Genomic DNA, 16,596 nt, shown 5'->3' with positions numbered 1-16,596 from the left:
ATATATGCAAAGGTATACAGTTTGCAATTAAAAATAAAAAAGCTGTCCTGGAAATATCCCATCATGCACCTCTTCTTTCCTTTGGCTCCTTCTTCTCCTCCTTCAATAAAGTCAATCAATCAATTAAATATTAATTTCAATTAATTAAATATTAATTTCATAAACACAAAGTCTTATTTTATAAGATTATGTTTTACAAATATATATTTATTACTGATATTGTTATTCAGTAATTTAAATCATTGTTTTCTGACAAGGAGTATTATGATCTATAGAGGAAAGTTTGTTGTAATGTGATTTATAAAAGATAATAAATTCAAGATAATTCACACTTTTTTGTTAACTATGTAATTCCAGATGTGTCCAGTAGGAGTAGTTGGCTTCTACTGTATATATATGTGTGTGTGTGTGTGTGTGTGTGTGTGTGTGTGTGTGTGTGTGTGTGTGTGTGTGTGTGTGTGTGTGTGCCATTAGCTCCTGGTTTTCTTGTTCTGGGCCGGTTCCTCCAGTTGGTCTGGTGTGCCTGAGCTGCTCCTGCAGCAGGAATGCTGCCAGACCTGCTGCTGGTCACATGACCTGCTGGGAGGGCTGCTATTGGCCCAGACCAAAGGGCCTGCCACACCTGGAGGACAATCAGTCAGAACCAAACAGCAGACAGAGATGGGTCAGAGCAGCTGCAAGTCTTCTCAGGTGAGTTCCTCTGCTTCTGTTTGTTGATTGGATTCTGATGAAACTGGGTACTGATGCTGGGGAAAACCAAATTACTGGACCTGGAAGGACTGGAATCACTATATGACCTGAATCAGCTAGATGCTGTGGAACTTTAGGGGTTCTCCCTGGAAACTATGACCATGTTCCACAGTCTGCATTCAACCCGACATTAATCTGGATTCTCTGACCTCCTGACATTAATCTGGATCCACTGACCTCCTGACATTAATCTGGATCCGCTGACCTCCTGACATTAATCTGGATTCTCTGACCTCCTGACATTCATCTGGATCCGCTGACCTCCTGACATTAATCTGGATCCGCTGACCTCCTGACATTCATCTGGATCCACTGACCTCCTGACATTCATCTGGATCCGCTGACCTTCTGACATTAATCTGGATTCTCTGACCTCCTGACATTAATCTGGATTCTCTGACCTCCTGACATTCATCTGGATCCGCTGACCTCCTGACATTAATCTGGATCCGCTGACCTCCTGACATTCATCTGGATCCGCTGACCTTCTGACATTAATCTGGATTCTCTGACCTCCTGACATTCATCTGGATCCGCTGACCTCCTGACATTAATCTGGATCCGCTGACCTCCTGACATTAATCTGGATTCTCTGACCTCCTGACATTAATCTGGATCCGCTGACCTCCCGACATTAATCTGGATCCGCTGACCTCCCGACATTAATCTGGATCCGCTGACCTCCCGACATTAATCTGGATCCGCTGACCTCCCGATATTATTCTTGATCCACTGACCTCCTGACATTAATCTGGATCCGCTGACCTCCTGATATTATTCTTGATCCGCTGACCTCCTGACATTAATCTGGATCCGCTGACCTCCTGACATTAATCTGGATCCGCTGACCTCCTGACATTAATCTGGATTCTCTGACCTCCCGACATTAATCTGGATCCGCTGACCTCCTGACATTAATCTGGATCCGCTGACCTCCTGACATTAATCTGGATTCTCTGACCTCCCGACATTAATCTGGATTCTCTGACCTCCCGACATTAATCTGGATCTGCTGACCTCCTGACATTAATCTGGATCTGCTGACCTCCTGACATTAATCTGGATCCGCTGACCTCCTGATATTATTCTTGATCCACTGACCTCCCGACATTAATCTGGATCCGCTGACCTCCTGACATTAATCTGGATCTGCTGACCTCCTGACATTAATCTGGATCCGCTGACCTCCTGATATTATTCTTGATCCACTGACCTCCCGACATTAATCTGGATCCGCTGACCTCCTGACATTAATCTGGATCCACTGACCTCCTGATATTATTCTTGATCCACTGACCTCCCGACATTAATCTGGATCCGCTGACCTCCTGACATTAATCTTGATTCTCTGACCTCCTGACATTAATCTGGATCCGCTGACCTCCTGACATTAATCTGGATCCGCTGACCTCCTGATATTATTCTTGATCCACTGACCTCCCGACATTAATCTGGATCCGCTTACCTCCTGACATTAATCTGGATCCACTGACCTCCTGATATTATTCTTGATCCACTGACCTCCCGACATTAATCTGGATCCGCTGACCTCCTGACATTAATCTTGATTCTCTGACCTTCTGACATTAATCTGGATTCTCTGACCTCCTGACATTAATCTGGATCCGCTGACCTCCTGACATTAATCTTGATTCTCTGACCTCCTGACATTAATCTGGATCCGCTGACCTCCTGACATTAATCTTGATTCTCTGACCTCCCGACATTAATCTGGATCCGCTGACCTCCTGACATTAATCTTGATTCTCTGACCTCCTGACATTAATCTGCATCCGCTGACCTCCTGACATTAATCTGGATCCACTGACCTCCTGACATTAATCTGGATTCTCTGACCTCCTGACATTAATCTGGATCCGCTGACCTCCTGACATTAATCTGGATCCGCTGACCTCCTGACATTAATCTGGATCCGCTGACCTCCTGATATTATTCTTGATCCACTGACCTCCTGACATTAATCTGGATCCACTGACCTCCTGACATTAATCTGGATCCGCTGACCTCCTGACATTAATCTGGATTATCTGACCTCCCGACATTAATCTGGATCCGCTGACCTCCCGATATTATTCTTGATCCACTGACCTCCTGACATTAATCTGGATCCGCTGACCTCCTGATATTATTCTTGATCCGCTGACCTCCTGACATTAATCTGGATCCGCTGACCTCCTGACATTAATCTGGATCCGCTGACCTCCTGACATTAATCTGGATTCTCTGACCTCCCGACATTAATCTGGATCCGCTGACCTCCTGACATTAATCTGGATCCACTGACCTCCTGACATTAATCTGGATTCTCTGACCTCCCGACATTAATCTGGATTCTCTGACCTCCCGACATTAATCTGGATCCGCTGACCTCCTGACATTAATCTGGATCTGCTGACCTCCTGACATTAATCTGGATCCGCTGACCTCCTGATATTATTCTTGATCCACTGACCTCCCGACATTAATCTGGATCCGCTGACCTCCTGACATTAATCTGGATCCACTGACCTCCTGATATTATTCTTGATCCACTGACCTCCCGACATTAATCTGGATCCGCTGACCTCCTGACATTAATCTTGATTCTCTGACCTCCTGACATTAATCTGGATCCGCTGACCTCCTGACATTAATCTGGATCCGCTGACCTCCTGATATTATTCTTGATCCACTGACCTCCCGACATTAATCTGGATCCGCTTACCTCCTGACATTAATCTGGATCCACTGACCTCCTGATATTATTCTTGATCCACTGACCTCCCGACATTAATCTGGATCCGCTGACCTCCTGACATTAATCTTGATTCTCTGACCTTCTGACATTAATCTGGATTCTCTGACCTCCTGACATTAATCTGGATCCGCTGACCTCCTGACATTAATCTTGATTCTCTGACCTCCTGACATTAATCTGGATCCGCTGACCTCCTGACATTAATCTTGATTCTCTGACCTCCCGACATTAATCTGGATCCGCTGACCTCCTGACATTAATCTTGATTCTCTGACCTCCTGACATTAATCTGGATCCGCTGACCTCCTGACATTTATCTGGATCCGCTGACCCGCTGGACTGGAACCGAACCAGGTCAATCCCTTAAAATTCTGCTGAGGCTTAAGGTCAGATACACGGATGACCCAAACCAGGGCTCCTTGGTTCTATTCCAGGAGGTCTGGTCCTTGTAGACTGACCCAAACATCTGAAGGACCTCCTTAGTCTGCAGCCAGGCCTCTAGAATCCTACTGATCACCTGATTATTGGACCCAGGTGTGTTGGAGCATTGACATCTAGATCAGGGGTCTTCAATGTTTTTTTCAGGCTATGGACCCCAAACTGATGGTTAAATGGAGCGGGACCCGCTGATTATAGATATTCTATGAAATAGTGTTCTATCAAACTGGTCCTATAGTCACTCTATTACAGATGGAGTAATGTAACTAAAGTAATCCCTCCCTGGGATTATTAAAGTATTTCTGATTCCTGGTTGATGGGACAGGTGTTGTGAATGAAACGGTTCCCAGCTTGATGTGTGTCTCTGAATGTGAGCATTGATGACTGAAAGACATCTTCTGCCTCCATTTATCTGTTTACTGCAGTCTGTTGGATTCATGTTCATGTGGATTTAAAGACATTTAAATTAGTGCAGGGGGGGAATATAAAAAAAGGCTAATCAACCAAAACTTTCACCACCCCCATGCAGTACCTATGTGGATCCTCTAGGGGTCGTGGGCCCCCTGTTGAAGATCTGAACCCAATCAGAACCAGAACAGCTTCTAGCTGAGCTCAGTCCTTCATCAGCTACTAGGGTCACCTGATCACCCCTCCAGAGAAGATCCAATCAGACCGTCCTGATTGGATCAAAGGTTGCTAAGGAAACCGGCTGATTGCATCCAGATCACCTGAATGAGCACATGGTGACAGTGGAGAGGAAAAACCTTTCACCTTTGACCTAAAGCCAAGCTGGGGGTGTGGACCTCATCCCTGGTTGTAGTCTGGGGTCTGACGGTTCGAGTCGACATGACAGAACCAGAAACGTGTTCACAGAGTCACACGGTGAAGAGTAGAAGATCAGATCAGCAGCGCCTCTACAAGCCGTTCCATAGAGGGCGAACTTGGGCCGACGCCCCTTAGAACTGGTTCCACTGGAAATACTGGGAATACTGAAGGAACTTCTGCTCATGGGGGGGGGTTACTAGTCAATGTTCTCGATGCAGAAGTGAGCGATCAGAGGTTCCCACAGAGAACGAGGTCAAGAACATCACAGTCAGTTACTGCTGAGTTACAAACATCTGATGGAGAGGGAACCGCAGAACCCATGGGGGTCCAGAACAGCTGGGGCCCTCAGAGGCTATGGGCCCCAGACTGGGGCCCTCAGAGGCTTCCCTGAGACATCTACCACCAAGATGGACTCCCACGTTCTCTGTGGGATGGTACAGGGTCAGTCCTCAGGAGCAGACTATGGCTCTGTTGGAATTTATGGGCTGCATCTGAAGGCCAGATTCGAAGGTCCGCTGTATCCTCTGTAGCCTCGGTTTACCCAGGATTCATTGCCAGACCAAGCAAGCTTATATCTTTCTACCCCTTTTATAGAATAGAATAGAAAATCTCTTTATTGTCCCACAATGGGGTAATTCTGGTGTTTATAGCAGAAAAAATATATAGAAAATAGTAAAACAAATGTATCAGAATAACAAAATAGGGAAGAGTTAAAATATAAACAATAAAATACTGTAAAGTATTTTAACAATATAAAACTGGAGAATAAATAACCAATATGCAGCTATGGACATTTTTACAGTAATTTAAAAATAGCAGCAACATCAGAGATGTGCAGAATGACAGCAGCAGGTTATTTAACTGACTAAGGTTTCTATCATTACATTTGATTTGATTAGTTCCTGCTCCCGGCTGTTGGAACCTTTATTCCACTCTGGATTCTTGTTAATGTAGTCTTTGTTCACTTTATAATAAAGAAGAAATAACTAAACAAACAGTTTATTGGACCTGTTTGAATCCACGGCAAAAACTCTTCAGGTCTCCTTATTTTCCCAGACCTGAAAGGATCCAGTCCAGGTAGACCGCGTCCTTGAAAGACGCAGCCCATGAATTGGAGCCTTTGTGTGCAGGAACCTGCAGAGAACCTACAGGAGAAGCTTCTGGAAGTTTGGGGTTATTGTCTTTATCAGTGAAGGAACTAAATAAACAAACCTGGGTTCTAACTGTTCCTTCATATGTCGGACCAGCAGCTAAGTTCAGTTTTCAGCTCTGGATTAAAGAACCAACTCTTTCTTTTCTACCGCTGAGGAGAACAGGAACTAAACGGCCAAGAACCATTAAGAGCCAAGAACCATTAAGAGCTTCATGGTTTAGAACCTCAGATTCTGCCCTACCCTGTGTTCTCTCGTTGCTGCTAAATGTTTTCTACTGTAACCCAGACCAGTTGGTACTGGTTACAGCTTCAGAATCAGCACTGGTCACGGTACCAGTAATAGTCCTTTCCATGTGACTGGCCTGTTTCTGATAGGTCTCTGGCTACACCTGGTCTGGATCCCTTAGAACTGAGGTTCAGTGTCTCGGTCCAGACCCAGCTGGTAGATCACGGTTCTGACCAGGGTGAAGAACTTCAGCATCAGAACCAGAACCAACAGGCTGCTGTGTATATTAACCTGTCCTGATGTGTCCAGGTGATCGTCATGGGTCTGGACTCTGCAGGAAAGTCCACTTTGTGTGCCAAGCAGCTTACAGGACAGGTGAGTGTCCTGTTAGAACCTTCTGACCTCATCAGATCAGCTGGACCCACAGCTTCCAGGCGTTTTGATGAGACTGTTTGTCCACTCAGATAGTGAACACATCTCCCACTGTTGGCTTCAACGTGGGAAATCTTGATCTAGATAAGAAGACGTCTCTGACGGTGTGGGATGTTGGAGGACAGAAGAGCATGAGACCCAACTGGAAGTAAGTAAAGAAAACTGCCCCGAACACCTGATCTACAGACCAACTAACTGCAGAGATAACATGTGAGGCTTTTGCAGGTACTACCTGGATGATTGCAAGGCTCTGGTGTTCGTGGTGGATAGCAGTGATGCAGCGCGGATGCCAGAAGCCCACAAGGCTCTGAAGAGCATCCTCAGTGACGAGAGGCTGCGAGGTGTTCCTCTAATGGTTCTAGCTAACAAGAAGGACCTGCCCAATGCCATGAACATACGTGAGGTACGAAAAACTCAGACCACTGTTTGGGTCTTCACAGATCGAACCGAATCAATGTGTCTAGAAAAACGTCAGTCAGATGGTCATACAGAACCAACCAGATTTAACCAGATTTAACCAACCAAATGATTAACTGATCCAGCTTATGATGGAAATCAATAAAGTCTGAGAAAACCTGCGATACCTCCTACTGACGGCAGATGGAATCATTGAGCTGGAGCGATACCTCCTACCGACGGCAGAAGGAATCACTGAGCTTGAGCGATACCTCCTACTGATGGCAGGAGCGATACCTCCTACAGATGGCAGGAGGAATCACCGAGCTTGAGCGATACCTCCTACTGACGGCAGGAGGAATCACCGAGCTGGAGCGATACCTCCTACCGACGGCAGGAGGAATCACCGATCTGGAGCGATACCTCCTACCGACGGCAGAAGGAATCACTGAGCTTGAGCGATACCTCCTACTGATGGCAGGAGGAATCATCAAGCTGGAGCGATACCTCCTACCGACGGCAGAAGGAATCACCGAACTTGAGCGATACCTCCTACCGACGGCAGGAGGAATCAGCGAGCTGGAGCGATACCTCCTACTGATGGCAGGAGGAATCACCGAGTTGGAGCGATACCTCCTACTGATGGCAGGAGGAATCACCGAGCCGGAGCGATACCTCCTACCAATGGCAGGAGGAATCAGCGAGCTGGAGCGATACCTCCTACTGATGGCAGGAGGAATCACCGAGTTGGAGCGATACCTCCTACTGATGGCAGGAGGAATCACCGAGCCGGAGCGAGCCTCCTACCGATGGCAGGAGGAATCAGCGAGCTGGAGCGATACCTCCTACCGATGGCAGGAGGAATCAGCGAGCTGGAGCGATACCTCCTACTGATGGCAGGAGGAATCACCGAGCTGGAGCTATACCTCCTACCGATGGCAGGAGGAATCAGCGAGCTGGAGCGATACCTCCTACCGATGGCAGGAGGAATCAGCGAGCTGGAGCGATACCTCCTACTGATGGCAGGAGGAATCACCGAGCCGGAGCGATACCTCCTACCGATGGCAGGAGGAATCAGCGAGCTGGAGCTATACCTCCTACCGATGGCAGGAGGAATCAGCGAGCTGGAGCGATACCTCCTACTGATGGCAGGAGGAATCACCGAGTTGGAGCGATACCTCCTACTGATGGCAGGAGGAATCACCGAGCTGGAGCGATACCTCCTACCGACCGCAGGTGAAATCACCGAGCTGGAGCGATACCTCCTACCGATGGCAGGTGGAATCACCAAGCTGGAGCGATACCTCCTACTGATGGCAGGAGGAATCACCGAGCTGGAGCGATACCTCCTACCGACCGCAGGTGAAATCACCGAGCTGGAGCGATACCTCCTACCGACCGCAGGTGAAATCACCGAGCTGGAGCGATACCTCCTACTGATGGCAGGAGGAATCACCGAGCTGGAGCGATACCTCCTACCGATGGCAGGAGGAATCAGCGAGCTGGAGCGATACCTCCTACTGATGGCAGGAGGAATCACCGAGCTGGAGCTATACCTCCTACCGATGGCAGGAGGAATCAGCGAGCTGGAGCGATACCTCCTACCGATGGCAGGAGGAATCAGCGAGCTGGAGCGATACCTCCTACTGATGGCAGGAGGAATCACCGAGCCGGAGCGATACCTCCTACCGATGGCAGGAGGAATCAGCGAGCTGGAGCTATACCTCCTACCGATGGCAGGAGGAATCAGCGAGCTGGAGCGATACCTCCTACTGATGGCAGGAGGAATCACCGAGTTGGAGCGATACCTCCTACTGATGGCAGGAGGAATCACCGAGCTGGAGCGATACCTCCTACCGACCGCAGGTGAAATCACCGAGCTTGAGCGATACCTCCTACCGATGGCAGGTGGAATCACCAAGCTGGAGCGATACCTCCTACTGATGGCAGGAGGAATCACCGAGCTGGAGCGATACCTCCTACCGACCGCAGGTGAAATCACCGAGCTGGAGCGATACCTCCTACCGACCGCAGGTGAAATCACCGAGCTGGAGCGATACCTCCTACTGATGGCAGGAGGAATCACCGAGCTGGAGCGATACCTCCTACCGACCGCAGGTGAAATCACCGAGCTGGAGTGATACCTCCTACTGAATGCAGGTTAGGCTGTGGAACCACAGGAGAACCTGCTGGGGTCCAAAGCTAATCTGGTCTTTGTGGTTCTTCCCAGTTTTTAATAGAAAAATAGTAACCAGATCCGGGATGCCGGAAGAAGTCAGATAAACAGAAATGTAGACGTCACTGATTGCTTTTTGTCCTCAAAGACTGATTTTATTAATCAGATTCTGCTTTCCAAGGTTCTGTCGGACAGAGTGGAGCAGTATAACCAGTTGGACCAACGTGTTTCCTCTGCAGAACATTAACAGATGCTCCATCTTCTCCTCAGGTCTCCACCAAGTTGGACCTGCCCAACATCAAAGACAGGCTGTGGGAGATCCAGGCCTGCAGCGCCACCCAGGGACTGGGTCTGGGCCAAGCCTTCAAGGCGGTCGCCAAGATGATCAAGAGGGCCTGAGAGGAGGAGGAAGAGTTCTGGTTCTGCAGGACAGGATCCCTTGAGCCATTGGTTTTATTTATAGAGATGATGTTTAATAAAGGTTTTAGTGATGATCCAAGCGTCTGATTAGTCCATCCTGATACCGAACTACATCAGTCCGACCCGATCAGAGCCAGAAATCTCTGATCAGCTCAAACATTGGGAGCCTGAAGGTTCTGATGCGGATCACCTGCTGGTCTCTACAGTTTCTTCCTGTGGGAGGAGGTGCTGTCTCCTCTGACTCCATGCAGACCCTTTAGAACAAACCAGGATTGGACCAGCAGCAGGATCGGAACCAGCACCCAGAGTCCATTAAAAAACACCAGGTAGATCCAGAGGTAGAGCGGGTTGGAGGTGTTTAGGTGAGGACTTCCCAACAGCCAATCAGGACAGAACGTCATCCAGCCGCCGTACAGCTCGCACACGCACAGAGTGATCTGCAGGAAGTGTCTGAGAAACATTGCATTGGTCAGAACGGTTCAGAATGGGTCAATAAGGGTCAACATTCTTCAGTAGGGGTCAGTGTGGGTACAAGGGTAATTTTCGGTCAGAATGACTTAAAAAAGGGTCAATTTGACTCTGCATGGTTTGAGACTCAAGGAAGGAAAGTCTGTTCATTGACCTGCCTTCTCTCAGTAGGGTGAGAGACGGTACTATTCACCTTTAGTAGTTGGACCTGTGTTACTACAGTAGGATGCGATATTCTATAGTACTACCTGTAGTACTTGTCCTTGAGTACTGCATGTATCAGAAGTAGAGCCAGCAGGGAGCCCAGGACGACCGTCAGGATCTCCAAGGAGACGATGGTGGGGTCAGAAACTAACCAGCGACGGTCTGCTTTACCGTACTCCTTCCCTACAGGTGAGACACGTGAGACACGTAGGTTCCTAGAGCAGAGCTGAGATGATAAAGCACTGAAGTAGTATGATAGTACCACAGGGCAGCGGTACTCTGGTGTAGGGAGATAAAGTGAAGGCGTCTCTGTAATACTGAGTACAGCTCTCTGATTGGCTGTTTGCTGAATGACTGAATAAAAGCAGCACAAACATGGGTAGAAGACTCACAGAGTTCAGCCAGAGGACCTTCAGACGTCTCCACCGTCCCAACCAGAGACATGTAGACAAATGGACCCTCCTGGGGACAGAAGGCAGTCAGTCAAAATTTCCTGACCTTGGTGTCTCATGTCTGGGTCTCATTAGCAGATGTCCTCCAGATATGAAGGTCTAAACAGTTTAACTAGATCTAGTCACCGTAGAGCAGGTCAGATGTCCTTCCTCTGAACACAGTTCACCTGAAGAAAAGACTCTACCTGGGATATGGAGGTGCTGCTCCGTAACATCATTGTTGCTAAGGATGGTTCAGGCTCATGAAGACTAACAGACAGACCTTCAAAGCAGCACAGAAACTCCAAGGGAAGTTCAGCACAGCAGTCTAAAAAACATCCAAAACACGCGCCATGGACATGACTGATAGGAACAGGAGCTAGGAACAGGGGCTAGGAACAGGAGCTAGGAACAGGAGGTAGGAACAGGAGCTAGGAACAGGAACTAGGAACAGGGGCTAGGACCAGGAGCTAGGAACAGGGGCTAGGAACAGGAGCTAGGAACAGGGGCTAGGAACAGGAGCTAGGAACAGGGGCTAGGAACAGGAGCTAGGAACAGGAGCTAGGAACAGGGGCTAGGAACAGGGGCTAGGAACAGGAGCTAGTAACAGGAGCTAGGAACAGGGGCTAGGAACAGGGGCTAGGACCAGGGGCTAGGAACAGGAGCTAGGAACAGGAGCTAGGAACAGGGGCTATGAACAGGAGTTAGGAACAGGAGCTCAGAACAGGGGCTATGAACAGGAGCTAGGAACAGGAGCTAGGAACAGGAGCTAGGAACAGGGGCTAGGAACAGGAGCTAGGAACAGGGGCTAGGAACAGGAGCTAGGAACAGGAGCTAGGAACAGGAGCTAGGAACAGGAGCTAGGAACAGGAGCTAGGAACAGGAGCTAGGAACAGGGGCTAGGAACAGGGGCTAGGAACAGGAGCTAGGAACAGGGGCTAGGAACAGGGGCTAGGAACAGGGGCTAGGAACAGGAGCTAGGAACAGGAGCTAGGAACAGGAGTTAGGAACAGGAGCTAGGAACAGGGGCTATGAACAGGAGCTAGGAACAGGAGCTCAGAACAGGGGCTAGGAACAGGAGTTAGGAACAGGAGCTCGGAACAGGAGTTAGGAACAGGAGCTAGGGACATGAACTAGGAACAGGAGCTAGGAACAGGAGTTAGGAACTGGAGCTAGGGACATGAACTGGGAACAGGAGTTAGGAACAGGAGCTAGGAACAGGAGCTAGGAACAGGGGCTAGGAACAGGAGCTAGGAACAGGGGCTAGGAACAGGAGCTAGGAACAGGAGCTAGGAACAGGAGCTAGGAACAGGAGCTAGGAACAGGAGCTAGGAACAGGAGCTAGGAACAGGGGCTAGGAACAGGAGTTAGGAACAGGGGCTAGGAACAGGAGCTAGGTGCTCAGAATAGGAGCTAGGAACAGGAACTAGGAACAGGAGCTAGGAACAGGAGCTAGGAACAGGAGCTAGGAACAGGAGCTAGGAACAGGAGTTAGGAACAGGAGGTAGGAACAGGAGCTAGGAACAGGAGCTAGGAACAGGAGCTAGGACCAGGGGCTAGGAACAGGAGCTAGGAACAGGAGCTAGGAACAGGAGCTAGGAACAGGAGCTAGGAACAGGAGCTAGGAACAGGAGTTAGGAACAGGAGCTAGGAACAGGGGCTAGGAACAGGAGCTAGGAACAGGAGCTAGGAACAGGGGCTAGGAACAGGGGCTAGGAACAGGAGCTAGGAACAGGAGCTAGGAACAGGAGCTAGGAACAGGGGCTAGGAACAGGGGCTAGGAACAGGAGCTAGGAACAGGAGCTAGGAACAGGAGCTAGGAACAGGGGCTAGGAACAGGAGCTAGGAACAGGAGCTAGGAACAGGAGCTAGGAACAGGAGCTAGGAACAGGAGCTAGGAACAGGAGCTAGGAACAGGGGCTAGGAACAGGAGCTAGGAACAGGAGCTAGGAACAGGGGCTAGGAACAGGAGCTAGGAACAGGAGCTAGGAACAGGAGCTAGGAACAGGAGCTAGGAACAGGGGCTAGGAACAGGAACTAGGAACAGGAGCTAGGAACAGGAGCTAGGAACAGGAACTAGGAACAGGAGCTAGGAACAGGAGCTAGGAACAGGAGCTAGGAACAGGAGCTAGGAACAGGAGCTAGGAACAGGAGCTAGGAACAGGAGCTAGGAACAGGAGCTAGGAACAGGAACTAGGAACAGGAGCTAGGAACAGGAGCTAGGAACAGGAGCTAGGAACAGGAGCTAGGAACAGGAGCTAGGAACAGGAGCTAGGAACAGGGGCTAGGAACAGGAGCTAGGAACAGGGGCTAGGAACAGGAGTTAGGAACAGGAGCTAGGAACAGGAACTAGGAACAGGAGCTAGGAACAGGAGCTAGGAACAGGAGCTAGGAACAGGAGCTAGGAACAGGAGCTAGGAACAGGAGCTAGGAACAGGAGCTAGGAACAGGAGCTAGGAACAGGAGCTAGGAACAGGAGTTAGGAACAGGAGCTAGGAACAGGGGCTAGGAACAGGAGCTAGGAACAGGAGCTAGGAACAGGAGCTAGGAACAGGAGGTAGGAACAGGAGCTAGGAACAGGAGCTAGGAACAGGGGCTAGGAACAGGAGCTAGGAACAGGGGCTAGGAACAGGGGCTAGGAACAGGAGCTAGGAACAGGAGCTAGGAACAGGAGCTAGGAAAAGGGGCTAGGAACAGGAGCTAGGAACAGGGGCTAGGAACAGGAACTAGGAACAGGAGCTAGGAACAGGAGGTAGGAACAGAAGCTAGGAACAGGAGCTAGGAACAGGGGCTAGGAACAGGAGCTAGGAACAGGAGCTAGGAACAGGAGCTAGGAACAGGAACTAGGAACAGGAGCTAGGAACAGGAGCTAGGAACAGGGGCTAGGAACAGGAGCTAGGAACAGGAGCTAGGAACAGGAGCTAGGAACAGGAGCTAGGAACAGGAGCTAGGAACAGGGGCTAGGAACAGGAGCTAGGAACAGGGGCTAGGAACAGGGGCTAGGAACAGGAGCTAGGAACAGGGGCTAGGAACAGGAGATAGGAACAGGAGCTAGGAACAGGAGTAAGGAACAGGAGCTAGGAACAGGAACTAGGAACAGGAGCTAGGAACAGGAGCTAGGAACAGAAGCTAGGAACAGGTGGTAGGAACAGGAGCTAGGAACAGGAGCTAGGACCAGGGGCTAGGAACAGGAGCTAGGAACAGGAGCTAGGAACAGGAGCTAGGAACAGGGGCTAGGAACAGGAGCTAGGAACAGGAGCTAGGAACAGGGGCTAGGAACAGGAGCTAGGAGTAGGAGCTAGGAACAGGAGCTAAGAACAGGAGCTAGGAACAGGAGCTAGGAACAGGAGGTAGGAACAGGAGCTAGGAACAGGAGCTAGGAACAGGAGCTAGGAACAGGAGTTAGGAACAGGGGCTAGGGACAGGAACTAGGAACAGGAGTTAGGAACAGGAGTTAGGGACATGAACTCAGAACAGGAGCTAGTAACAGGAGCTAGGAACAGGAGCTAGGAACAGGAAGTACAAACAGGAGCTAGGAACAGGAGCTAGGAACAGGAGCTAGGAACAGGAGCTAGGAACAGGAGCTAGGAACAGGAGCTAGGAACAGGAGGTAGGAACAGGGGCTAGGAACAGGAGCTAGGAACAGGGGCTAGGAACAGGAGCTAGGAACAGGAGCTAGGAACAGGGGCTAGGAACAGGAGCTAGGAGTAGGAGCTAGGAACAGGAGCTAGGAACAGGAGCTAGGAACAGGAGCTAGGAACAGGAAGGTAGGAGCAGGAGCTAGGAACAGGAGCTAGGAACAGGAGCTAGGAACAGGAGCTAGGAACAGGAGCTAGGAACAGGGGCTAGGAACAGGGGCTAGGAACAGGAGCTAGGAACAGGAGCTAGGAACAGGAGCTAGGAACAGGAGCTAGGAACAGGAGCTAGGAACAGGAGCTAGGAACAGGGGCTAGGAACAGGAGCTAGGAACAGGAGCTAGGAACAGGAGCTAGGAACAGGGGCTAGGAACAGGAGCTAGGAACAGGGGCTAGGAACAGGAGCTAGGAACAGGAGCTAGGAACAGGAGGTAGGAACAGGTGCTAGGAACAGGAGCTAGGAACAGGAGCTAGGAACAGGAGCTAGGAACAGGAGCTAGGAACAGGAGCTAGGAACAGGAACTAGGAACAGGAGCTAGGAACAGGAGCTAGGAACAGGAGCTAGGAACAGGAGCTAGGAACAGGAGCTAGGAACAGGAGCTAGGAACAGGAGCTAGGAACAGGAGCTAGGAACAGGAGCTAGGAACAGGGGCTAGGAACAGGAGTAAGGAACAGGAGCTAGGAACAGGAACTAGGAACAGGAGGTAGGAACAGGAGCTAGGAACAGGGGCTAGGAACAGGAGCTAGGAACAGGAGCTAGGAACAGGAGGTAGGAACAGGAGCTAGGAACAGGAACTAGGAACAGTAGCTAGGAACAGGTGCTAGGAACAGGAGCTAGGAACAGGAGGTAGGAACAGGAGCTAGGAACCAGGAACAGGAACTAGGAACAGGAGCTAGGAACAGGAGCTAGGAACAGGAGCTAGGACCAGGGGCTAGGAGCTAGGAACAGGAGCTAGGAACAGGGGCTAGGAACAGGAGCTAGGAACAGGAATGGTAGGAACAGGAGTTAGGAACAGGAGCTAGGGACAGGAACTAGGAACAGGAGCTAGGAACAGGAGCTAGGAACAGGAACTAGGAACAGGAGCTAGGAACAGGAGCTAGGAACAGGAACTAGGAAAGGGAGCTAGGAACAGGAGCTAGGAACAGGAACTAGGAAAGGGGGCTAGGAACAGGAGCTAGGAACAGGAACTAGGAACAGGAGCTAGGAACAGGAGCTAGGAACAGGAACTAGGAACAGGAGCTAGGAACAGGAGCTAGGAACAGGGGCTAGGAACAGGAGCTAGGAACAGGAGCTAGGAACAGGAACTAGGAACAGGAGCTAGGAACAGGAGCTAGGAACAGGAGCTAGGAACAGGAGCTAGGAACAGGAGCTAGTAACAGGAACTAGGAAAGGGAGCTAGGAACAGGGGGTATGAACAGGAATTACAGGGACAGGAAGTAGAAACTACAGTTTTAAGGTATTCCAACTTAGCCAGGGATCTAAAAGAGAACCCAGGTGCAGCACAAGGGGTTAAAAGGAAGGAGTAGAAGGAGGACCCTGGCCACGGGTCAAAGGTCAGTGAGTGAAGAGGTGGAGGAAGGCCAAGTGAAAACACCACGACAGAGGGGAGAAGAACATCCTCCTACCAGCGTCAGGTGGACGATGACATCATAGAACAGCCACAGCAAGATCCATCTGTCGATGCGGGAACTCTGACCCCCGTACCTGTGAGTGAGGAGCCCAGCAGCCACCAGCTGGAGGCCACAAGCCACCAGAGACAAGATGGAGACCATGGAGAGCATGGGCGGAGCTTCAGAGTCCATTCTACCACAGACTGGGACCAGAAACAGAACCAGAACCTGACTGGACCCAGGCACCTCCGTTTGACTGGAACCAGAACCTGACTGGACACAGCCACCTCCGTCTGACTGGAACCAGAACCAGAACCTGACTGGACCCAGGCACCTCTGTCTGACTGGAAACAGAACCAGAACCTGACTGGACCCAGGCACCTCCGTTTGACTGGAACCAGAACCTGACTGGACACAGGCACCTCCGTCTGACTGGAACCAGAACCAGAACCTGACTGGACACAGGCACCTCCGTCTGACTGTAACCAGAACCAGAACCTGACTGGACCCAGGCACCTCTGTCTGACTGGAACCTGAACCAGAACCTGACTTGACCCAGGCACCTCCGTCTGACTGGAACCAGAACCAGAACCTGACTGGACCCAGGCACCTCCGTCTGTAGCAGGTTGGCCCCACTGTGCTCAGACTCTCAGTGTGGGGAGACGTTTGAGAA

General features: G+C 50.2%; 2 protein-coding genes across 19 annotated transcripts; one reads left to right on the top strand and one right to left on the bottom strand.

Moving 5' to 3' along the window:
* The first annotated feature begins 488 nt into the window (after nt 1–488).
* arl11 (ADP-ribosylation factor-like 11) lies at nt 489–9,648 on the top strand. Of its 2 annotated transcripts, none has more exons than XM_038270956.1 (5): nt 489–690; nt 6,460–6,525; nt 6,615–6,730; nt 6,808–6,985; nt 9,425–9,648. In XM_038270956.1, exons 1-5 carry the CDS (start codon nt 661–663, stop codon nt 9,551–9,553), a joined length of 519 nt encoding a protein of 172 aa, XP_038126884.1. In that variant the 5' UTR covers nt 489–660; the 3' UTR covers nt 9,554–9,648. The 2 variants fall into 2 exon arrangements, with proteins under 2 accessions (XP_038126884.1, XP_038126883.1); XM_038270955.1 differs by having other exon boundaries at nt 659–690; nt 6,358–6,525.
* On the bottom strand, nt 9,284–16,568 carry ebpl (EBP like). 17 transcript variants are annotated; one of them, XM_038270945.1, is made up of 6 exons: nt 16,534–16,568; nt 16,228–16,439; nt 15,939–16,192; nt 10,639–10,708; nt 10,291–10,429; nt 9,284–10,024 (listed from the first exon to the last, which is right to left on the bottom strand). In XM_038270945.1, exons 3-6 carry the CDS (start codon nt 16,113–16,115, stop codon nt 9,775–9,777), a joined length of 636 nt encoding a protein of 211 aa, XP_038126873.1. In that variant the 5' UTR covers nt 16,116–16,192; nt 16,228–16,439; nt 16,534–16,568; the 3' UTR covers nt 9,284–9,774. The 17 variants fall into 17 exon arrangements, with proteins under 17 accessions (XP_038126873.1, XP_038126867.1, XP_038126874.1 ...); XM_038270939.1 differs by having other exon boundaries at nt 15,939–16,151; nt 16,234–16,304; nt 16,346–16,566; XM_038270946.1 differs by having other exon boundaries at nt 15,939–16,304; nt 16,346–16,439; nt 16,534–16,565.
* Between the last annotated feature and the right edge of the window lie 28 nt (nt 16,569–16,596).

The sequence above is a fragment of the Cyprinodon tularosa genome, unplaced genomic scaffold (genome assembly GCF_016077235.1).
Source record: "Cyprinodon tularosa strain WSP-4 unplaced genomic scaffold, ASM1607723v1 ctg784, whole genome shotgun sequence".
NCBI classification, from domain to species: domain Eukaryota; kingdom Metazoa; phylum Chordata; class Actinopteri; order Cyprinodontiformes; family Cyprinodontidae; genus Cyprinodon; species Cyprinodon tularosa.
Note: the sequence above shows the minus strand (reverse complement) of the source record. Positions and strands in the feature narration are given on the sequence as shown.